This window comes from Rhyacophila brunnea, unplaced genomic scaffold (assembly GCF_057557595.1).
Source record: "Rhyacophila brunnea isolate RB1 unplaced genomic scaffold, BYU_Rbru_1.0 scaffold_18, whole genome shotgun sequence".
Taxonomy (NCBI): Eukaryota; Metazoa; Arthropoda; class Insecta; order Trichoptera; family Rhyacophilidae; genus Rhyacophila; species Rhyacophila brunnea.
This window is the reverse complement of record NW_028232837.1, coordinates 12,822,924-12,839,814: the sequence shown is the minus strand read 5'-3', so window position 1 is coordinate 12,839,814 and position 16,891 is coordinate 12,822,924. Positions and strand designations below refer to the sequence as shown.

The 16,891-nt window shown below is 33.5% G+C and overlaps 2 protein-coding genes across 2 annotated transcripts in view; one reads left to right on the top strand and one right to left on the bottom strand.

The window, feature by feature from the left end:
- Positions 1-318: 318 nt before the first annotated feature.
- Positions 319-6,831, bottom strand: LOC147073219 (alpha-2-macroglobulin receptor-associated protein). Its single transcript, XM_085945079.1, has 7 exons — positions 6,529-6,831; positions 4,969-5,184; positions 4,185-4,395; positions 2,923-3,090; positions 1,514-1,611; positions 1,337-1,426; positions 319-940 (listed from the first exon to the last, which is right to left on the bottom strand). The coding sequence occupies exons 1-7, from the start codon at positions 6,715-6,717 to the stop codon at positions 809-811; spliced, it is 1,104 nt and encodes a 367-aa protein (XP_085801205.1). The 5' UTR covers positions 6,718-6,831; the 3' UTR covers positions 319-808.
- A 1,311-nt stretch (positions 6,832-8,142) lies between these two features.
- Positions 8,143-16,891, top strand: part of LOC147073217 (RING finger protein 17-like) — a 56,329-nt gene continuing 47,580 nt past the window's right edge. Inside the window, exons 1-5 of the mRNA XM_085945359.1 lie at positions 8,143-8,299; positions 8,439-8,686; positions 9,559-9,655; positions 12,950-13,098; positions 13,421-13,501. Of these exons, the coding sequence (XP_085801485.1) occupies positions 8,260-8,299; positions 8,439-8,686; positions 9,559-9,655; positions 12,950-13,098; positions 13,421-13,501 (615 nt within the window). The 5' untranslated portion in view covers positions 8,143-8,259. The remainder of the gene's footprint in view (positions 8,300-8,438; positions 8,687-9,558; positions 9,656-12,949; positions 13,099-13,420; positions 13,502-16,891) is intronic.

Sequence of the window (16,891 nt, the reverse complement as noted above, 5' to 3'; positions counted from 1 at the left end):
TTCGAATTATCAGTGTTCTTACTAACGAGGTTTTACTGTAACCCTCATTGCGACCCCAGCGAGTGTGAGAATCATTATATGGCGATCGATTCTAATAACATTATTTTTCCTCCACATTTATTTTGACATGTGCCACCGGCCAGGAATCTTCATAATAAGTGGAAGCATGTGCATACAATCAAATTATTTGACAATTTTTTACAATATATGCAGAGTATAATATGTACGTACATAGATTCTCTTTTTCAACAAAGTACAAATTTCAGTTTATTACAAAGTTATATTAATTTATGTATGATGTTTTTTTGTTTTGTTATTCAAATCGCCCTTTAATCGCGAAATATGGCTTAACGCGAATGTGTCCAAAATATATCCTCACAATCAACCGCAATTAGGTAACTGTTTAGAATTTACTTAATATTTTTTTTAATACAATAATTTTAAATATTTGCGATAAAAAATGGGCCCAGCCCCCCACACTATGGGTTCTTGTAAGATGCAGTTTCGCCACTGAACAAATATAATTATTATATAACTATTTATACAAGGGAATCATATGAAGTAAATGCTAACTGAAATAATGTCTATTATGAGTTAGTTGTCTCGTCAAGTTGGAAACACTACTTTGACATACCTAGTTAGCAAGTTAAAAAAATAAATGCATCATTAATACAAAATTAAATCACATTAGATTAAGACACACACAACAAATCATCAATATATTTAAGTATCAAGTATCTATACAACTGATATGTAAGTAAAAATAACATCAATAATCAGTAATCTTTGGTAATGAATCAGCAGAGGTCTACAATTCGCTATGCCTTTCGAGGATCCTCGTCTCGATGTCCAGGTGCAGTTTCTCAACTTTCCTCATTTGCTTTTTGATGTTCTCCTCCATTTGTGAGACAATGTCAGGTTTTGATCCAGTCTCGGCAATCTGAAACATACATACTTTGAAAACACCTCAGATATATACCTACTAGAAAAACCTTTTGGATTCTCATCAGTGTGCTTTACCAATTAAACCACGGGCGTCCTATCTAATTATTGCAGCAATTTTTACACATTGAAATGCTAATCAAGTTGCTTTTCGGTTATCGGCTTTTGCCTTTTAAATCAAGGTTTCAATTAAGTTTCCTAATTATGAAGTAAACTATTAAGCTCTCAGAGTTAACATTTCCAATAAAAAAATTCAGATACGCAAAGCATGTTCAATTTTGAGATTAGTTCAACAAATTATGCAGAATGTATTTTGAAAAGTTCAAACATTAAAATTTTAAGTGAGTCGATTATGTATGTCTAGATAAGAATTATTGACTAAACGTTGTTATACCTTGGCATGAATTTTATCCGAGTTGGACACATGCTCAGCTTGAAGATGCCGCAATTTCAACAATCTACCTTCGTAGTGCTGGAGTTCGACCTGTTAGAAATCAAATATGACATATTAACAACAAATGTTATGACATAATATTATGTATTCTATTGCAATCTGTTCAAGTGGACATACTCTAAGAGATTCTAATTCTGCCGGTTTGAAGTCTCCTTGTAGAGCCACATGCCATAATTGCTGCACTTTCGGTTCAACAAACTCTTTACTTCTTGGTCCTGTAAAAATGAGATAACAATTATTTTATTATTATTATTCATATTTATTCAATAAATATTTTTTTTTAATATTAAAAAAATAGTACCTAGCACGGAGGGGGGGGTGCAAACTTTTTGGATGGAGGGCCAAATTCAAGAATTCAAAATGAGCGGCGGGCCGCAAGTAAAATACCATTTTTAGATATACACTATTTATTATCGCGAAAAATAAACATTACAAAAAAAAATAATGAGAAGAATGAAACTGTTCTACATTTTTTAACATTTTTTTAAATTCTGGTGTTAATTTTGTAGTTGATATTCTCAAAACTGCTTGTAAATGGGCATCGGAGATATTTGATCGTAAAGAATTTTTATTGAGGTTCATGATCGAAAATGTTTGTTCACATATATAGGTTGATCCGAAAATAACGAACATTTTTCTTGCATAATCTTTAAGGGCATTGTAAAATTTGGAGATTTCTTCACGACGATGCAATTCTCTTAAATCAGTGTCACACTGCAGATCAATAATCTCAAGTTGTAGCTCTGTCGGTACACCAACAATATCTATTGAAAATGAATCGCGTACTATTGCTAAACAAATTTTAATTTACTGTCAATATTTTTTTAAAAAAATATAAAAAAGTTATTCGTTATCAGAAGTACAATTAATGATGGCGGGCCGCAAAAAAATACCCCGCGGGCCGCAGTTTGCCCTCCCCTGACCTAGCATGTAAGAATTTTTGTCTAATATAACTTTTTGAAGACTGACAGGTATTACATATTGATATATCTCATTAGTTAACTTCATTAAATTCTAGTATTGATGATTTTAGACCTCTTGAATGTAGCAGGTATTGATTATTATTTAACAAACCATTATTAGGGTTTGACAATGTATACGCCTGTTGATTGTATTATTAGTGATAGCGGTTTTTTACAAACACTTCAGCTGTTCATAATTTGTTGACTTAATAGGTGGGTGATAAGGTTTTTACCTAATTTATTGTAGTGGTGGAAGTTGTATTAACAGATTTCTATTTTTACGAGAAATGGACGTTAGCCACTTGCTCAACCTTCCAAACACACTTTGAATATGTGACATGAAAATGTGAATTTGTCAGGCCTGGGACCCACGTTATTATAAGCTGAAACATTATCTCTTGGATATTGTGGGCGAATTTCGGTACTCATACTAAAATAACCTCACCATGTGAGCGAAACACCTGTCAAGCCATTTTATAAATTTTCGTGAATAAAATTACAAGTAAAAGCTAAATTTCTCAACAGTTTCAAAATACATTTTTTTGGTAAAAAAAGTTCACAAACCTTTGGCTGCCATTCTGTATAGCCTGTCATATCCATCCCGTAAATCTTGATGTTTCTCCCTCAAAAGGTTTGCCTTGTGAAGATAGTCTTTGTTGTTATTAATGTCGCTGTCTAAGCCGTCACTTTCCAGCATGTTAAACTTCTCCATATCTTCATTGTCCATAGCATCTGAGGTTGCAAAGTATAGAAAAATATTTTTTAGTATTTCATATATCCATGACTATTCTAAAGACTAAAATGACAACCAATTTTTAAGAGATATCGATAGCTATCTATACAGTAGAACTTGGTTATTACGAGGAAGATGGGACTGACCGAATTTGCTCGTTATAAGCATTACTCGTTATATAACATTTTTCGCGCCACGTTCTATTTAAGCATAGAACATAAAAAATCTGGAAACCATTGTAAAAAATCACCGAAACAAGCATGGCATTCATAAACTACAAAAGTTGTTTATTGTATGAGCCGTCGGCGCTGGTAGGTACCTACTGATTTCACAAATCATGGATTTTTTACATGCAATTTCAACCATATGCGTGGATACTTTTTCAATGTTGTCGGCGAAACCACCAATTAAGTACCTACTTAGACACTTAACTAGTGTATAAAAGTGAATAAATGTATGGAGAAAATCATTAACTGTCAATGAATGTTTCCTCATTACATCCGAGATGTTGCTATTTCCGTGATCGTAATAACCAAGTTCGACTGTATATAGATTAATATGAGGTGTCTTAACTTCAAAAACCAGTAAGTCACATATTTTAACAAATGGTTATTCCGCGGCATTACACTTACATAGACGATATATTATATCGATCATTAAATTATCACTTTGAAGGTAATAATTTGACAGTTGTTTTGAGTCAACATGTCAAAAACATCCAACTTTCGCAGTGTTGTCAATAACCCTTCTCTCTCTACTGTCTCTTTTTTTAATGCATAATGAAATAAATCTGTACCATGAAATGGGATCATTATAAGCATTAAATCATTATTGTTTTTCAAAAAATTACTGCATTTTCTGTAGTACAGTACCACGACTTACGCGAACTCGGAGTTACGCGGTTCTTGATTTTTTCGTTTACCAGTGATTTGGAAGTCAAATCATAAAGTTTGGTTGACCGCTATTGTTTTTGAGGACTGGTTTGGTTACTACTTCCTACCTAAATATATTATACTTCACTATATTACACTTCTAATTCTTCAAATATATTACACTTCAATCACCTGGAGTGATTGAAAAATATTTAACTCACTGTCTATTTGATCGGTCTTGCCATCTTGAACGTCGCTTAGTATGGAGTAGTATTGATCGATTTTGTCCTGATGGTGGCTGAACTCCTGCTTCAGGAGTTGCAGTTCGTCGCTGTTGAATCCAGACATTTCTGCCTTCACCCACAATTTATTCAGTTTCTTGTCTTTGAACAGACTCTTGTTAATGTAATCGTCAACAGCTCCATTCAAGGCCTAAAATAATTATTAATTGAAAAGTATTTACTTGGTAGAGTACCTTTTTATAACGGTATAGTATTATCGTTAATATAGTTGTTTGTAATTAAGAACAAAGCCATATTTTGGTATAACTGATGTCCGTGGTTATCGTGTCCGAAAATTATATGCAGTTCGCCAAGTCATCTTGCACTGTGAGCTGTTGTATCAGACACCAGGAATTGCAATACCAAATGAATATATCAATACCGGTATTTCTTATTGATTTATACTGGTGTTCATCAAAACATATTACTTATAGAAAATAAGAAGTACCTATCATTAAATTAATATGACTATTAAAATCTATTTAAAACACTATTTTATAGCAACCTAAAGTACCTACCTACATTTATTATGTTGACCTTTGTAAATATGTTGTTGAATATGTATTTTAGGAAATTAAATTGCAGGAAATAAAAATGTAAATTATAGACATATAAAATTAGGATTCCACTGTCTATAGTACGCAGAGGGCATAGAGATATATATGAGAGAGTGGGGGTGATTTTTAGTTGCTTAAATGGCAATTGTATAGATGTAATACTATACCTGATGCTCCTGAAGTTTAACTTTGTTGTGTGCATCTTCAAAGTGTTCCAACAGGTCATAAGAGCTCATTATGCCGATGAGTTTCTTACGAAGTTCCGCTTCTTTCAACCCCTCTTTGTCCGATCCGTCACTTTTGAATCTCTTATGCGCCAGCTCTTCTTTATCCTGGATCTTCAGATCGCTGAATAGAGACTTCAGTTTGGGTTCGGTGAGCCTCTGAAATAGAAATTAACTTTAAATCAAAGACATTGAAGAACCTTTGAAAAAATGCAAATTGGCAATTGTTATGATAGTACTAATTGATAGTAAACGATAATAGATCATATGCAATATGAAAGATAAGTATTATCGTAGTTGTAAAAGAAATGCAGATTATAATTCTACTATGAAATGACGAGGTTTGTGTTAGCGAAATTTGATGCATGCAGCGTAAGGAATTTACTATGAATGACTAGTGTTTTATATTCGGAAGCTCGCGTATTTAACAGCTGTGGAAAAGTGTAAGGCTGTCGTTTAGTTTTGTTTACATTTCGAAACACAATGGTGCGCAATCCCAAATTCGCACTCTGGAGGCGTTTGAACTGTGTTGCCTGGTCAGGTGAATTCATTTGTTAACAATGTATGTTACAGATGAACTCTGTCCAGGGTCAACTCGTAAGCTTTCGATATTATGTTACACGAGTATATGCCGCTGAGATCAGCTTACTTATTGGAAATGAATTTGTGTTGAAATTCGATTGGCGTACAATGTGGCGTTGTTTCGTAATTGCTTATTGTTTCACGCTTTTATTTAATATAAAGTTGCAATTTATATATCGTGACTACTAAGTATTTATGCTGCTAGGTAGGTTATTCAACCCTATATGTGCAAGCGTATAATATATGTACACATACAATTTTTATGACATTATGACGTATAAGACAAAATAAAATTTTTCGACGACCCCGTGTCTAATGATGATTGTCATATCAATAACAAAAATACACACAATTCAAGGCCCGTATTTTACAATGTTTTTATAAACTGTTTTTCACTAGTCACAATGGAGTTGAACATTTGTCGTGCTCCTGCGCATGAACCACTCACCTAATAAAAAAATAAATTGTGATATGAATTGTAGGAAATTTTCTTTTGTTTATTTCACTACATAAATATTTTATCATACAGTAAGTGGGTACATCAGAAAATTGTTTAAGAGTATTTATTTTTTGAGTTAGCCAATAACGGCGTGTACGGAAAAAATCCAGGATGGCAAAGTGAAAATTCGAAAAGAGCAACCCAGAATACATAAAAATGTAAAGTATAAAAACTCCCGTGAAACATTCTGGGTAAACCTTTTTTTGCCACATAAAGACTGGAGTATCAACTAACTTATACTTATAGTAAACATAATAAAAAGAAAAATAATATGACGTTAATAAAAGTTGACCGGCGTTTTATATAGCAGACTAGTGTAGTATCAAACAGTGTTATTGTGATATGGCCTCATTGTGTGGAATTAGTACCAATGGATTTTGAATGTAATATGAAATTTTCATAATAAAAAAATTATGTATTACCACTTGAGCTTTTGTCCATAGCAAGTTAAGTTTTGCCATCCGAAAAGGTTTGTTTAGGGTTCGAAAATCCATTTTGGTTTCATCCTTTTTGTTTGCTTCAGCTGAATACTTATTCTCGACTTGTTCTGTTATGGAGATAAAGCATAAAATTACTCCGAAACAAAGCCATATAAGCAATGAGTGTCCCATTTTATTTTTAAGTTAGCTCTTCCGTGAGCAAACAATAGTCGAACGTTTACACAAATCGCCCAAACGTGTAACTTTACTGTCACCTTTGACAGATCAGAAGAATTGAGAAGAATCATGATATTATCACTCAATCACTCTATAGTCTATTGGGATATCTATGGAATCCTTAATCCGTCAGTGTTGCCTTCTCTGTCGTTGAAAGTACGCGGTCCACGAAAAAATATTTTAGCAAAAACTATTGTTGTCATCTATTGTAAATAATATATAGGTCTTCTTCTTATTGTGTCATCCCCTAGCGGAGGTCGGCCACCATCAAGGCGATATTATATTTGTCGTCTGCTACCCGGAGCAGTTCGGTGGAGCTGCACTCGTACCAATCACGGAGGTTCTTAAGCCACGAAATGCGGCGCCGTCCTCTGCTACGCTTCCCATTGATCTTTCCTTGAATGACAAGTTGGGGGAATGCTGTATTTTTGTCCTCTCATAATGTGGCCGAGGTATTGTAGTTTCCTGGTTTTGATACTACGTAGAACTTCTCGGTCCTTCCCGATTCGATTGATAACTTCAACATTTGTCACCCGGTCAGTCCAAGGAATTTTGAGGATGCGTCTATACAGCCACATCTCGAAAGCTTCAAGTCTCCGTGACATCTCTTGGTTTAGCGTCCATACTTCCAGACCATAGAAAAGAATTGAGAGCACATAACAACGTACCATACGCAGTCTCAGACCTAGGTTAAGATCTCGATTGCTAAGGAGGCGTCTCATTTTGAGAAAGGCGCTCCTTGCGATCTCAATTCTAGTTTTTATTTCCTGAGACTGGTCCCATTTCTCATTGACCCATGTACCTAAATATTTATAATGGGTCACACGTTCGATTGGTTTAACACAATTTGTGTTGGTGTCTGGTGTCGCTGTTTTTGATACTAGTAATAGTTTTGTTTTCTTGAGGTTCATTTTTAAACCATAAGAATTACTGACCTCATTAACCTTTTCTACCAGTTGATGTAAGCTCTTTAAACTATCAGCAATCAGCACAGTATCATCGGCATATCGTATATTGTTAATATGTTTGTCATTAACCATAATACCCACTGATATTGGAATCAAACAGCGAATATAAAGATTGAAAACGAAATCAATGGAGAGGTAAAAATTCGTCGCGGTGTAAGACAGGGTTGTATATTGTCACCTTTGCTATTTAACATGTACTCGGAAGCTATTTTCAAGGAAGCCTTACAAGGTGAATATATTATAGGTAAGATCTTTTTTTTTCTAAAAAAATACGGATAATTTGAGAAATTTCAATGCTCTTTTCAGGAACAAAACCTCTTCACTGATTCAATTCATATTATAGTCTATGACATTGAGTATGGCAGCATTGGCAGCAATTTCGCTGGAATTTTTATTTTTTTTATTATTTATTAGTCTATGGCTAGAAATCTGGCGGCTTGGATCGGAGAGTTGCCAAGCGATTTCGATTTTTTAAAATACATCAACTGTTTAACATCAGGATTTTATATATAAAAGAAAAACAACAAAAATGAAGTGCAGCTATTGCTACCAAAGTTATGCAATAACCAGTAAGTAACAATATCTGATACCAAACATTGATTTCAAAATCATTGTTATGCCGCCAAACGCATGAACGCTAATGTCGGCACATTTAAATGTACCATTTTAACGCTTATTAACGAATGCCATTTTATTGTGAACCAACAGATTTGTACAAACTAAAAGAATACGTTCCATTCATACTGGATTGTGGACATTCCATCTGTAATTTGTGTATTACAATGGTTTTAAGAACGAGTGACGCCATTACTTGCAAAACTTGCAAAAAAGTATCCGAGCTTCCTGCCGCCACAGCTAAGGAATTACGCTCAACTAAAAAATATGGTGACCATTTTCCTGTCAATATGAGCCTCCTCGGAACTCTGTTCTATGATCATATCATCGCAGCTAGAGAGGTAAATAATCTTGAAAACATTTTTAATTGTTTATGTTGTTTTGTTCACATATCGAGAATATGAATTTGTCCACAATACCAAACATGAGGGTTTACCTAAGACCATCCTCCCACGGCGCAACTGAAATCTGATGGAACTGGTTTGTGAAGGAACTCATAAACTGACCAATGTGATGCTTCGCACACGGCGCTACTGAAACCCAGTTAAAATAATAATCACATAACCTCAAACTGGACTATCAGCTGTGTTGTACAAAAACTGACAACACGCGCGCCGCAGCGTTTACAATTAGGTTATTTTAATTTTCCGATTAATATTTAACAAACAATGTCAAAGCGAGTCAAGTGACGAGGAGACAAAATAAATTTTTGTATCAATACAACAGACCGTTTTGAAGCTGAGAGATTCCAGTCTCGCCGTCAGCGAGCCGCCATTGAAATACACTAGCTAGATACTGGCTGGAATTTTAGTTTCAGTTTCGTCGGACTTCAGTTGCGCCGTGGGAGGATGGCCTAAGCTAATGAATAAAATCAGACACCCTTCATTATGTAAGTGACAAATTTGTGGTCAAGTGTGACAAGCTCAATGTTAATTCGGATATTTTCGTACATTCTCGGTAATCTTCGACACGATTGTGCCCAGAAAGTAGGAATTGTTTCAATTCGCCCACGACGCCAGCAGACCCTAGAGAATGACTCAAAAGTAACTTTTCACCATCGGGGGTGATCGTGTCAGACGGTTGGCCTGAGAATCTACCAATGTAATTTGAGCTTGTGGCAGAGACTGAATTCCATTGAGTATGGCCACATGCTGAAGTCATATAATTATATTTATTTTCAATAATATATTTAAATAATTATTCCCTTTTACAGAAATACAAGCCTGAATTTCCGACCTCGCGAGTCATTTTTTCTGCTGGTATTACGCATCCTTGCACAAGAGGATTACAAAAGCTAGTAATCAATAAAGGTATCTATCTAGTTTTTAATACTGTATGGTGATACTGCATAATTAATAAATCGTTGCCTTGGGTAAACAAGGTTCCATCTGAAAAACTCAGTTCAGGAGGAACTTTTTGTAGAAGATATATTTTAGGTTAAAAGTAAATTATTTCGATGTATTATTATAATCAAAATAATATGTCGGTATATCTTACATAGTAATTTTATTTAAATTTTGTAAGTATATTTGCAAATTAAAAAAGATAAAATTGCAGATAGTACCTTGGTGTTTTCAAATGCTCTCAAAAAGCATCAAAGTTCTCAACAGATAGAACCATGGTGCAATAACTATAATAACACTTTGAGATGCAAATCAAATAATACCTACATAATTTTGAGAAATATAATTTTGTATTTTTTTTAAGAAAGCTATATACTTGGAAGGAATTGGTAAATGTACATGGGATATAATATTATGTTGAAACTACAAAAAAACAATAAAATAAAATTATAATTTTTTTGAGAGTTAGTATTAATAACATATTTCATGTGAAACAACACGAACTTCCCCAGTAATTGCATCCAAAATTTTAAAACAACTCTGACGTTAGATTATTATTGTATCAACATTCGCCATTAATACAATCTTAAAAACAATCTGTATGACAATAATTATTATTGAACTAACATGCCATCCCACAATATTATGTGGCCCTCTCTCTTAGGTACGCTACGACATCTATTTCATTCGCAGGGGATATTTTTGTATGAAATACACTTATGCATCCGCGTATGTGAATGAAAGAGACAACTGCTTTAGAGATTGTGATTTCATACACATGATATTTTTTAATTACGCATGCAGATAGAACTTTGGAGCTCTGTAAAATTCTTATATTTTTCAGATAGAAAATTTTTAAACTAAATATTGCTGGATTTACTAACAATTTTAAGGTGTTTTAAATGTAGATATAGCCGGATTTTAAATGTGAATAAAATGGCAGATGGAACCTTGTTTACCCAAGGCGATGATATTTAAATTGAAACATGGCGCCAGGCTTCCAACTGTCTCACTTTTGTATGTTTGCCCTCTACTATCTTTTCACTCTTCAATAATAATGAGTATTATGTGTTCAACATATTTGTGATTGGTCATTAAAAAAGAAGTTGAAAACTAATCCCGGAGTTACAGTATTTTCAATCCTGCAGGGCCACTCTAAATAGTTAACACGGTAACACCCTTCTGTTGTTTTTATTGCACCAATTCATAAACATGACAGTTATCTACAATTTATTATTGTTAGTACAGTTAACACATCTTACTTAATTCTAAGTGTGTCGCACTAGAATCTCCAATTCGATTAAAAATTCCAGTTGGAGATTCTAATGGGATGCATTTGGAATCAAGTAAGACATGTTAACTGTGTTACTCAACAACATTTTGCAGCTCGCAATTCATGCTGTCATAGGCGGCCGTATTAAAAAATATCACGCCTGACAGTTCACTTCTCAGGTAATTAACTGAATACGACATATCGACTGTGGAAAGGAAAAGAGGTGTAAGCCTCAGTTTTTGCAAAGTGGGTTTTATTTGTTATTAGCAAAGTATTCAACTCAATACATGGTATGCCCAAAGGATTTAAGCTGCAAATGACGAATTATTATGAAAATTTAGCTTTTAGTTTTTAGAAATGAAGGGCGTGTGAATTTTACGTCCAGGAAAAGGGGCTCAAACCACGTCAATGACATTATAAGTCGTTTAAGCAATCTTTTGTGGTAAGGAAAAGGGCGGTAAGCAACTTAATCCGTAAATGTATGAGGATAATGGCAGTTTTACTAAACGCTGACCGCCGGCTGGCTCAGGTATGAACCATAATGAAGATTAAGCCACCTAATAGTTTCGCTCGCTCGTTTGACAGTCCAACACGTTTTTCGACACTCTCTCCATTAAAATTCATTTAAAGTATACTAATCCAGTGAAAATGGCAATAGAAAGAGGTTAAAATATTCTTAAAATGTGTGGTGTTAACATGGATGGAATAAACAACACAAAGAAAAATGGTAAGACCTTAAAATTACGCCTTGAAATTTTTATGCCGCACAAGTGAAGCGTCATCGTTAATTCTCTGTAAATTGTTATAAAACATTATGTTACAACTTATATTGTGTCTTAATCATTGGTTAATGATCTCTTGTTCATATTAGATGATAAAATTAATAAAATATTTGCTATATTTACTTCAAACACCGCCGTGCGGTTTATAGGTTATGTGACATGTCAAACACAATTTTAAACTGAACTTGGTCCTATGTACGCTTATATTTACGATTAAAATCATTTTAATGGACAAAAATTATAATTATGCACCGTATTATTTATAGTAATAACATAAATCTCGAGTAAAATGCGTTTTGTTTTAATTTGTTGTCAATAGCCACTGATCAAAGTGACAAGTGATTGTCAAGAACCAAATACATCCGCAAATATTGGTTATTTGTTATAATTATTGTAAATAACTAAGATTAGCTTGAATCAATATACTATGTCTATCTATATATAATAAAATATTTGCTATATTTACTATTATCATTATTACTATTATGTAATGATTATGTGTCATTTATGGTTTAATAAAATACTTTTTTTCTGAAAATAATAAATTATGATTGTTCTAATTTTAAACTTAATATAATTAAACCATAGGAAATGAAAAAATATTAAATAAACACCTAGTGAAACACTATAAAGAAATACATTCCCAAGAATTTAATTAAAAATAAGTGTGAAAAAAGGCTATTTGCTGCGTAAGTCCACTGTATTTTATGAATACGACATTTGAAATCGGTAAGGAAAAAGGATGTTACCATCATTTTTATCGGTTTTTCTCTAATAACTTACGTAATTAATGTCAGATTGGGAAAATAATACACCAAATTATTAATCATTATGCACTTTAAGTCTGTGTATATTTTTTATTTTGATTTTGACAGAAAATCATTGAAAAAACGTTTTTTGCTCCTCCTGTAAAATTTGCTTTGTGTGGATTACGCCCTTTTTCCTTTTTACAGTCGATATCGTTTATATCACTTTTTTTTTATTGATTTTGGAGTTAAGAGATATGTTAGAGTAGCCCTGCTATGTTAGAATACCGTTTTGTTAAAGTGTTTTGTCATTGGAATAAGTCTGCTGACAACTCTTCTCGTGGATCCTTGTTTTATAAACACCAATCTGAGCCTAAAGGGATATAACTTTTTGCAGATGCCGCTAGGATCCTGTTGCTTCTTTCTCTTGGCTCATTATGGACCTAATTATTTTTTGCAGATGTTGAAAAGCTAAAAAAAGCTCTGTCGACATGTGAACAGCACCCGGAGAAGCCGCTAAATTTCTTTTGTAGAATTTGCGACAAAGCTATCTGCGCCAATTGCATCAGCATCTGTGGATCGCACACAATCGTGCAACTTAAGATCAAGGTAAATGATTATATTATGAAATGTAATGACGTAGCACAATTCTAAGTCAAGAGGTTGCGACAAAACAAAAAAAGGGGACACCTTAGGTACCATGCAGCACAACCACGCTTTAATCCACAGTTAAAACTCAATTCTCAAATGTTGGAACCAGCTAAACATCATTATCCAGCTATGTATAATGTTTTAGTAATTAGAAGTTTGCTGTGCAAAAACGTAGCTCGAAACCTGGTGATTACGGTGCAATGTCTCCACTTAAATATTTACGTAATGCAATATATTTCTAAATAATACAATAAATTAATCAAGGATTTATATCTTACAGAATGAAGAATGTCAAGCCAATATCGCAGTACTGATGCAGGGTGCTAAAGATATGCTTCACCGTGTCAGAAGGACTACTGCGGTAAGCATTTCCACCACAAAGTGTATATCAATATCCGCAGTCGATCTATTCAACATAACTGTTGGCATTAGAGCAGCTACATTTCATGGCGTTTGCAAGGTCGTTGCAGAGGGCGAGCGGGGCGTGAGGAAGTTCCCTCCTGGGTCTACGGTCCGTGGTGAATCTTGGTTAGTCGGCATGTAATTATTGACGCAAGTGTTTTCTTATGAATTTTTGGTTAGGTTAGGTTGAGTGACGTAACTTTTCAGGGAATGGGACGATTTGGCACCGCGAACTGGCCTTCGGCGATTGGCCTCCGGTAATTGGCCGCCGGTACAATCGGACACCGGCCCAATTGGACGGCGACCCAATTCGACGCCGACCCAATTGACCTCCGGGAGGATTGGACGCCGCACAGTTGAATTAAGTGCGCAAAGGAATAGACGTTTGTTACGATTTGTTGGAGTAAATAAGCAAGTCAGTTTAATATGCTTCTATCTTCTCAGTAGTTGTACATACATTTCGCACTTGACACATTTTTAATATAGATTGAGAATAATTATTATGCCTTATGATGTTTATTAAAAGAAAATAATTCTTCCCTCGTTAAAACTTAAAGATGTGCATAATCAATTAATTTATTGTCTATATAATAGTCAATATTTACAACAAATATTAAAAATAATGTTAGATGTTAGAATGAAAATAACATTATATTTCAGCGTTTTATCGACTTAATATTATAATAAAGCTTAAACATGTATATTATTATGCATAAATGCGTATTTTAAGATAGTATGAAATTACAAACAAAATATTAACTCTTTTACTCCCAGCTGATTTAGCCTAGCATATGCGAAAACTCCCAAGCGTTTTTTGACAACAAATCGTCGATTTAGTTTTTTTTAAATAACCAATTCTACACATGTTTTAAAAATTTGAAACTTTTTTTGTGTGTTCTCAATGGTGTATAAAGCAATAATGAGTAATAATATTGATAGTTTACATCAATAAAACAAAAGAAAAAAATAATGTATCAATATTTATTTAGAAATGAACGGATAAAACTATGTTTGAACAACAAAACAAGTGTGACAACATTTTTTTATTTATAATTGATATATCAAATTTTATAATATAATCTATCCTTATGTAGTAACAGAAAAAAAAATAAACATATTATTATTTCTCTATGAAATAGAATTTTTATAAAGTAATCAAAAAAAATCGTATAGTGTCAAGGTATTCAAGAATATTATTCAATTCACGAAATCGCAAGAGAATTCGATACAGTATCGACGACTAACTGATATGGAATGAAGTAATTTCAAAAAATAAGTCTCAAAGCACTAAATCATTTATAATAATATTTATATTCATGTATTTTTTCACCATCTTACCAAAAATACAGTGGCATCCATTGTTAGTTCAAAAATTACAAAATTCATTTTGTAATGTGATATATGAATCATAAAACAACTAAAAGAAATATCAGAATTTAAAATGTGTCATAAAAATAATGTTTTATTATTTTTATGACCCTCTTTGGTCTCAAGTTCGACAGTAGAGCAATTATGACTTGTGAGTTATTAGGGTATGGCATAATTATAAACAATGCCGACTCTAAAATAAATGTTACTCACCACCCAACACACAGTGAATATAATGCTTCGTCTACATGAGACGAAATATGACGGGAAAAAATTTGGAATAAATCGTAAATTTGGTTCCAAACTTTCGGCCGATGGATCGGCCCAGATGGAGTTTTCGCATAGGTATGGTGGGCCGAAATATCGGCCCCGTGGGAGTAAAAGGGTTAAGTAAGTTATCTGCTAAGTATAAATGTTTCAGTAGTTTGATTGATAAACTACTTAGGTACTGGGTGCCGGACGAAATCTCGAAGGCTGAAATCCCGAATGCTGAAATCCCGAATGGCCGAAAGCCTAAATCCCGAAAGCCGAAATCCCCAAAAGCCGAAATCCCGAACGCTGAAATCCCGAATGGTCGGAATCCCGAAGGCCTTAATCCTGAAAAATAAAAAAATACACACATCAATAATTGCGCAATTTTTGCAAGAGAGATAAAAACCCATTTTTTGTGGAAATATAAAAAAAATGTAAAATACAAACACCAATGATTGCGCAATCATAAATTGCGCAATTTCTGCAAGAGAGACAAATCCCTTTTTTTGCGAAAAATGGGTTTTTCCGATTGCGCAATTTTTTTTCAGGAGAGTCCATTTTGTAGAACGAATGGATTTTGTGTCTTTTGCAAAAATTGCGCATTCACGATTGCGCAATTACTGATGTTTTTATTTTACATTTTTTTATATTTCCACAAAAAATGGGTTTTGTGTCTCTTGCAAAAATTGCGCAATTATTGATGTTTGTATTTTTTTATTTTTCGGGATTTCGGCCTTCGGGATTTCGTCCGGCACCCAGTACCTAAGTAGTTTATCAATCAAACTACTGAAACATTTATACTTAGCAGATAACTTACTTAATATTTTGTTTTTAATTTCATACTATTTTAAAATACGCATTTATGCATAATAATGTACATGTTTAACCCTTAACACTCGAGTGCCGCCATATCGGCGGCATTAGAAGTTTCCCGTATTACTCGAGTGCCGCCGTAGCGGCGGCACGCCAATAAAATAATTTTTTGTAATATTTTCAGCAATTTTTATAATGCGATTTCAATCAAGTTAGAATGAATAATAATAGGTTATTACATTTATCTGAGAAAGAAGTCGGCAAAAGAATACTCTTTTTTTATTCGTAGGTCGCTTGCTTGCAAGCAATGTTTTTTTGTCACATACATTTTATTTATTGAACGTTCCCAGACTAGAGTGAACTGAAGTTGTTTGTCACGCATGATTTTGAAGTGTGTTTATTTATTTTTATTGGTTCTCGCTTGCGCAGGGGCGTCTCGTATAGTTTACAGTTTTATATTTGAATAGACTGTTTTTGATGACAATACTTACTATTATATTATGCCGATTCAGAACCTTACAAATATAATGTGAAATACTCTAATGAGTCAAATGAAAATTATTACGTATCGATTTATTATTTTTTGAGAAATCTTTTGATAATGTGTACCGCACTGGGAATAAGTTGTTATGAGCCCGAAACTAATTTAGAAAATTTACGAGACGGCTGCTTATATTACAAGTGTATTTGAAGGCAAATCATTTGGATCATATTTACAGTCATAACTATATGTATGGACGATTTACACTTTATAGCCACTTCTCTACATACCGCTATTTCATTACGATTCTGTGATAAGCCAGGATTACATATTGGAGATTGCTTTGTGAAATACCACACAATGAAGAATTATAAATAAACTAAAAATAAGTACAGTATATTCATTATAAATCTATTTTATAGAAATAAAAAAAAA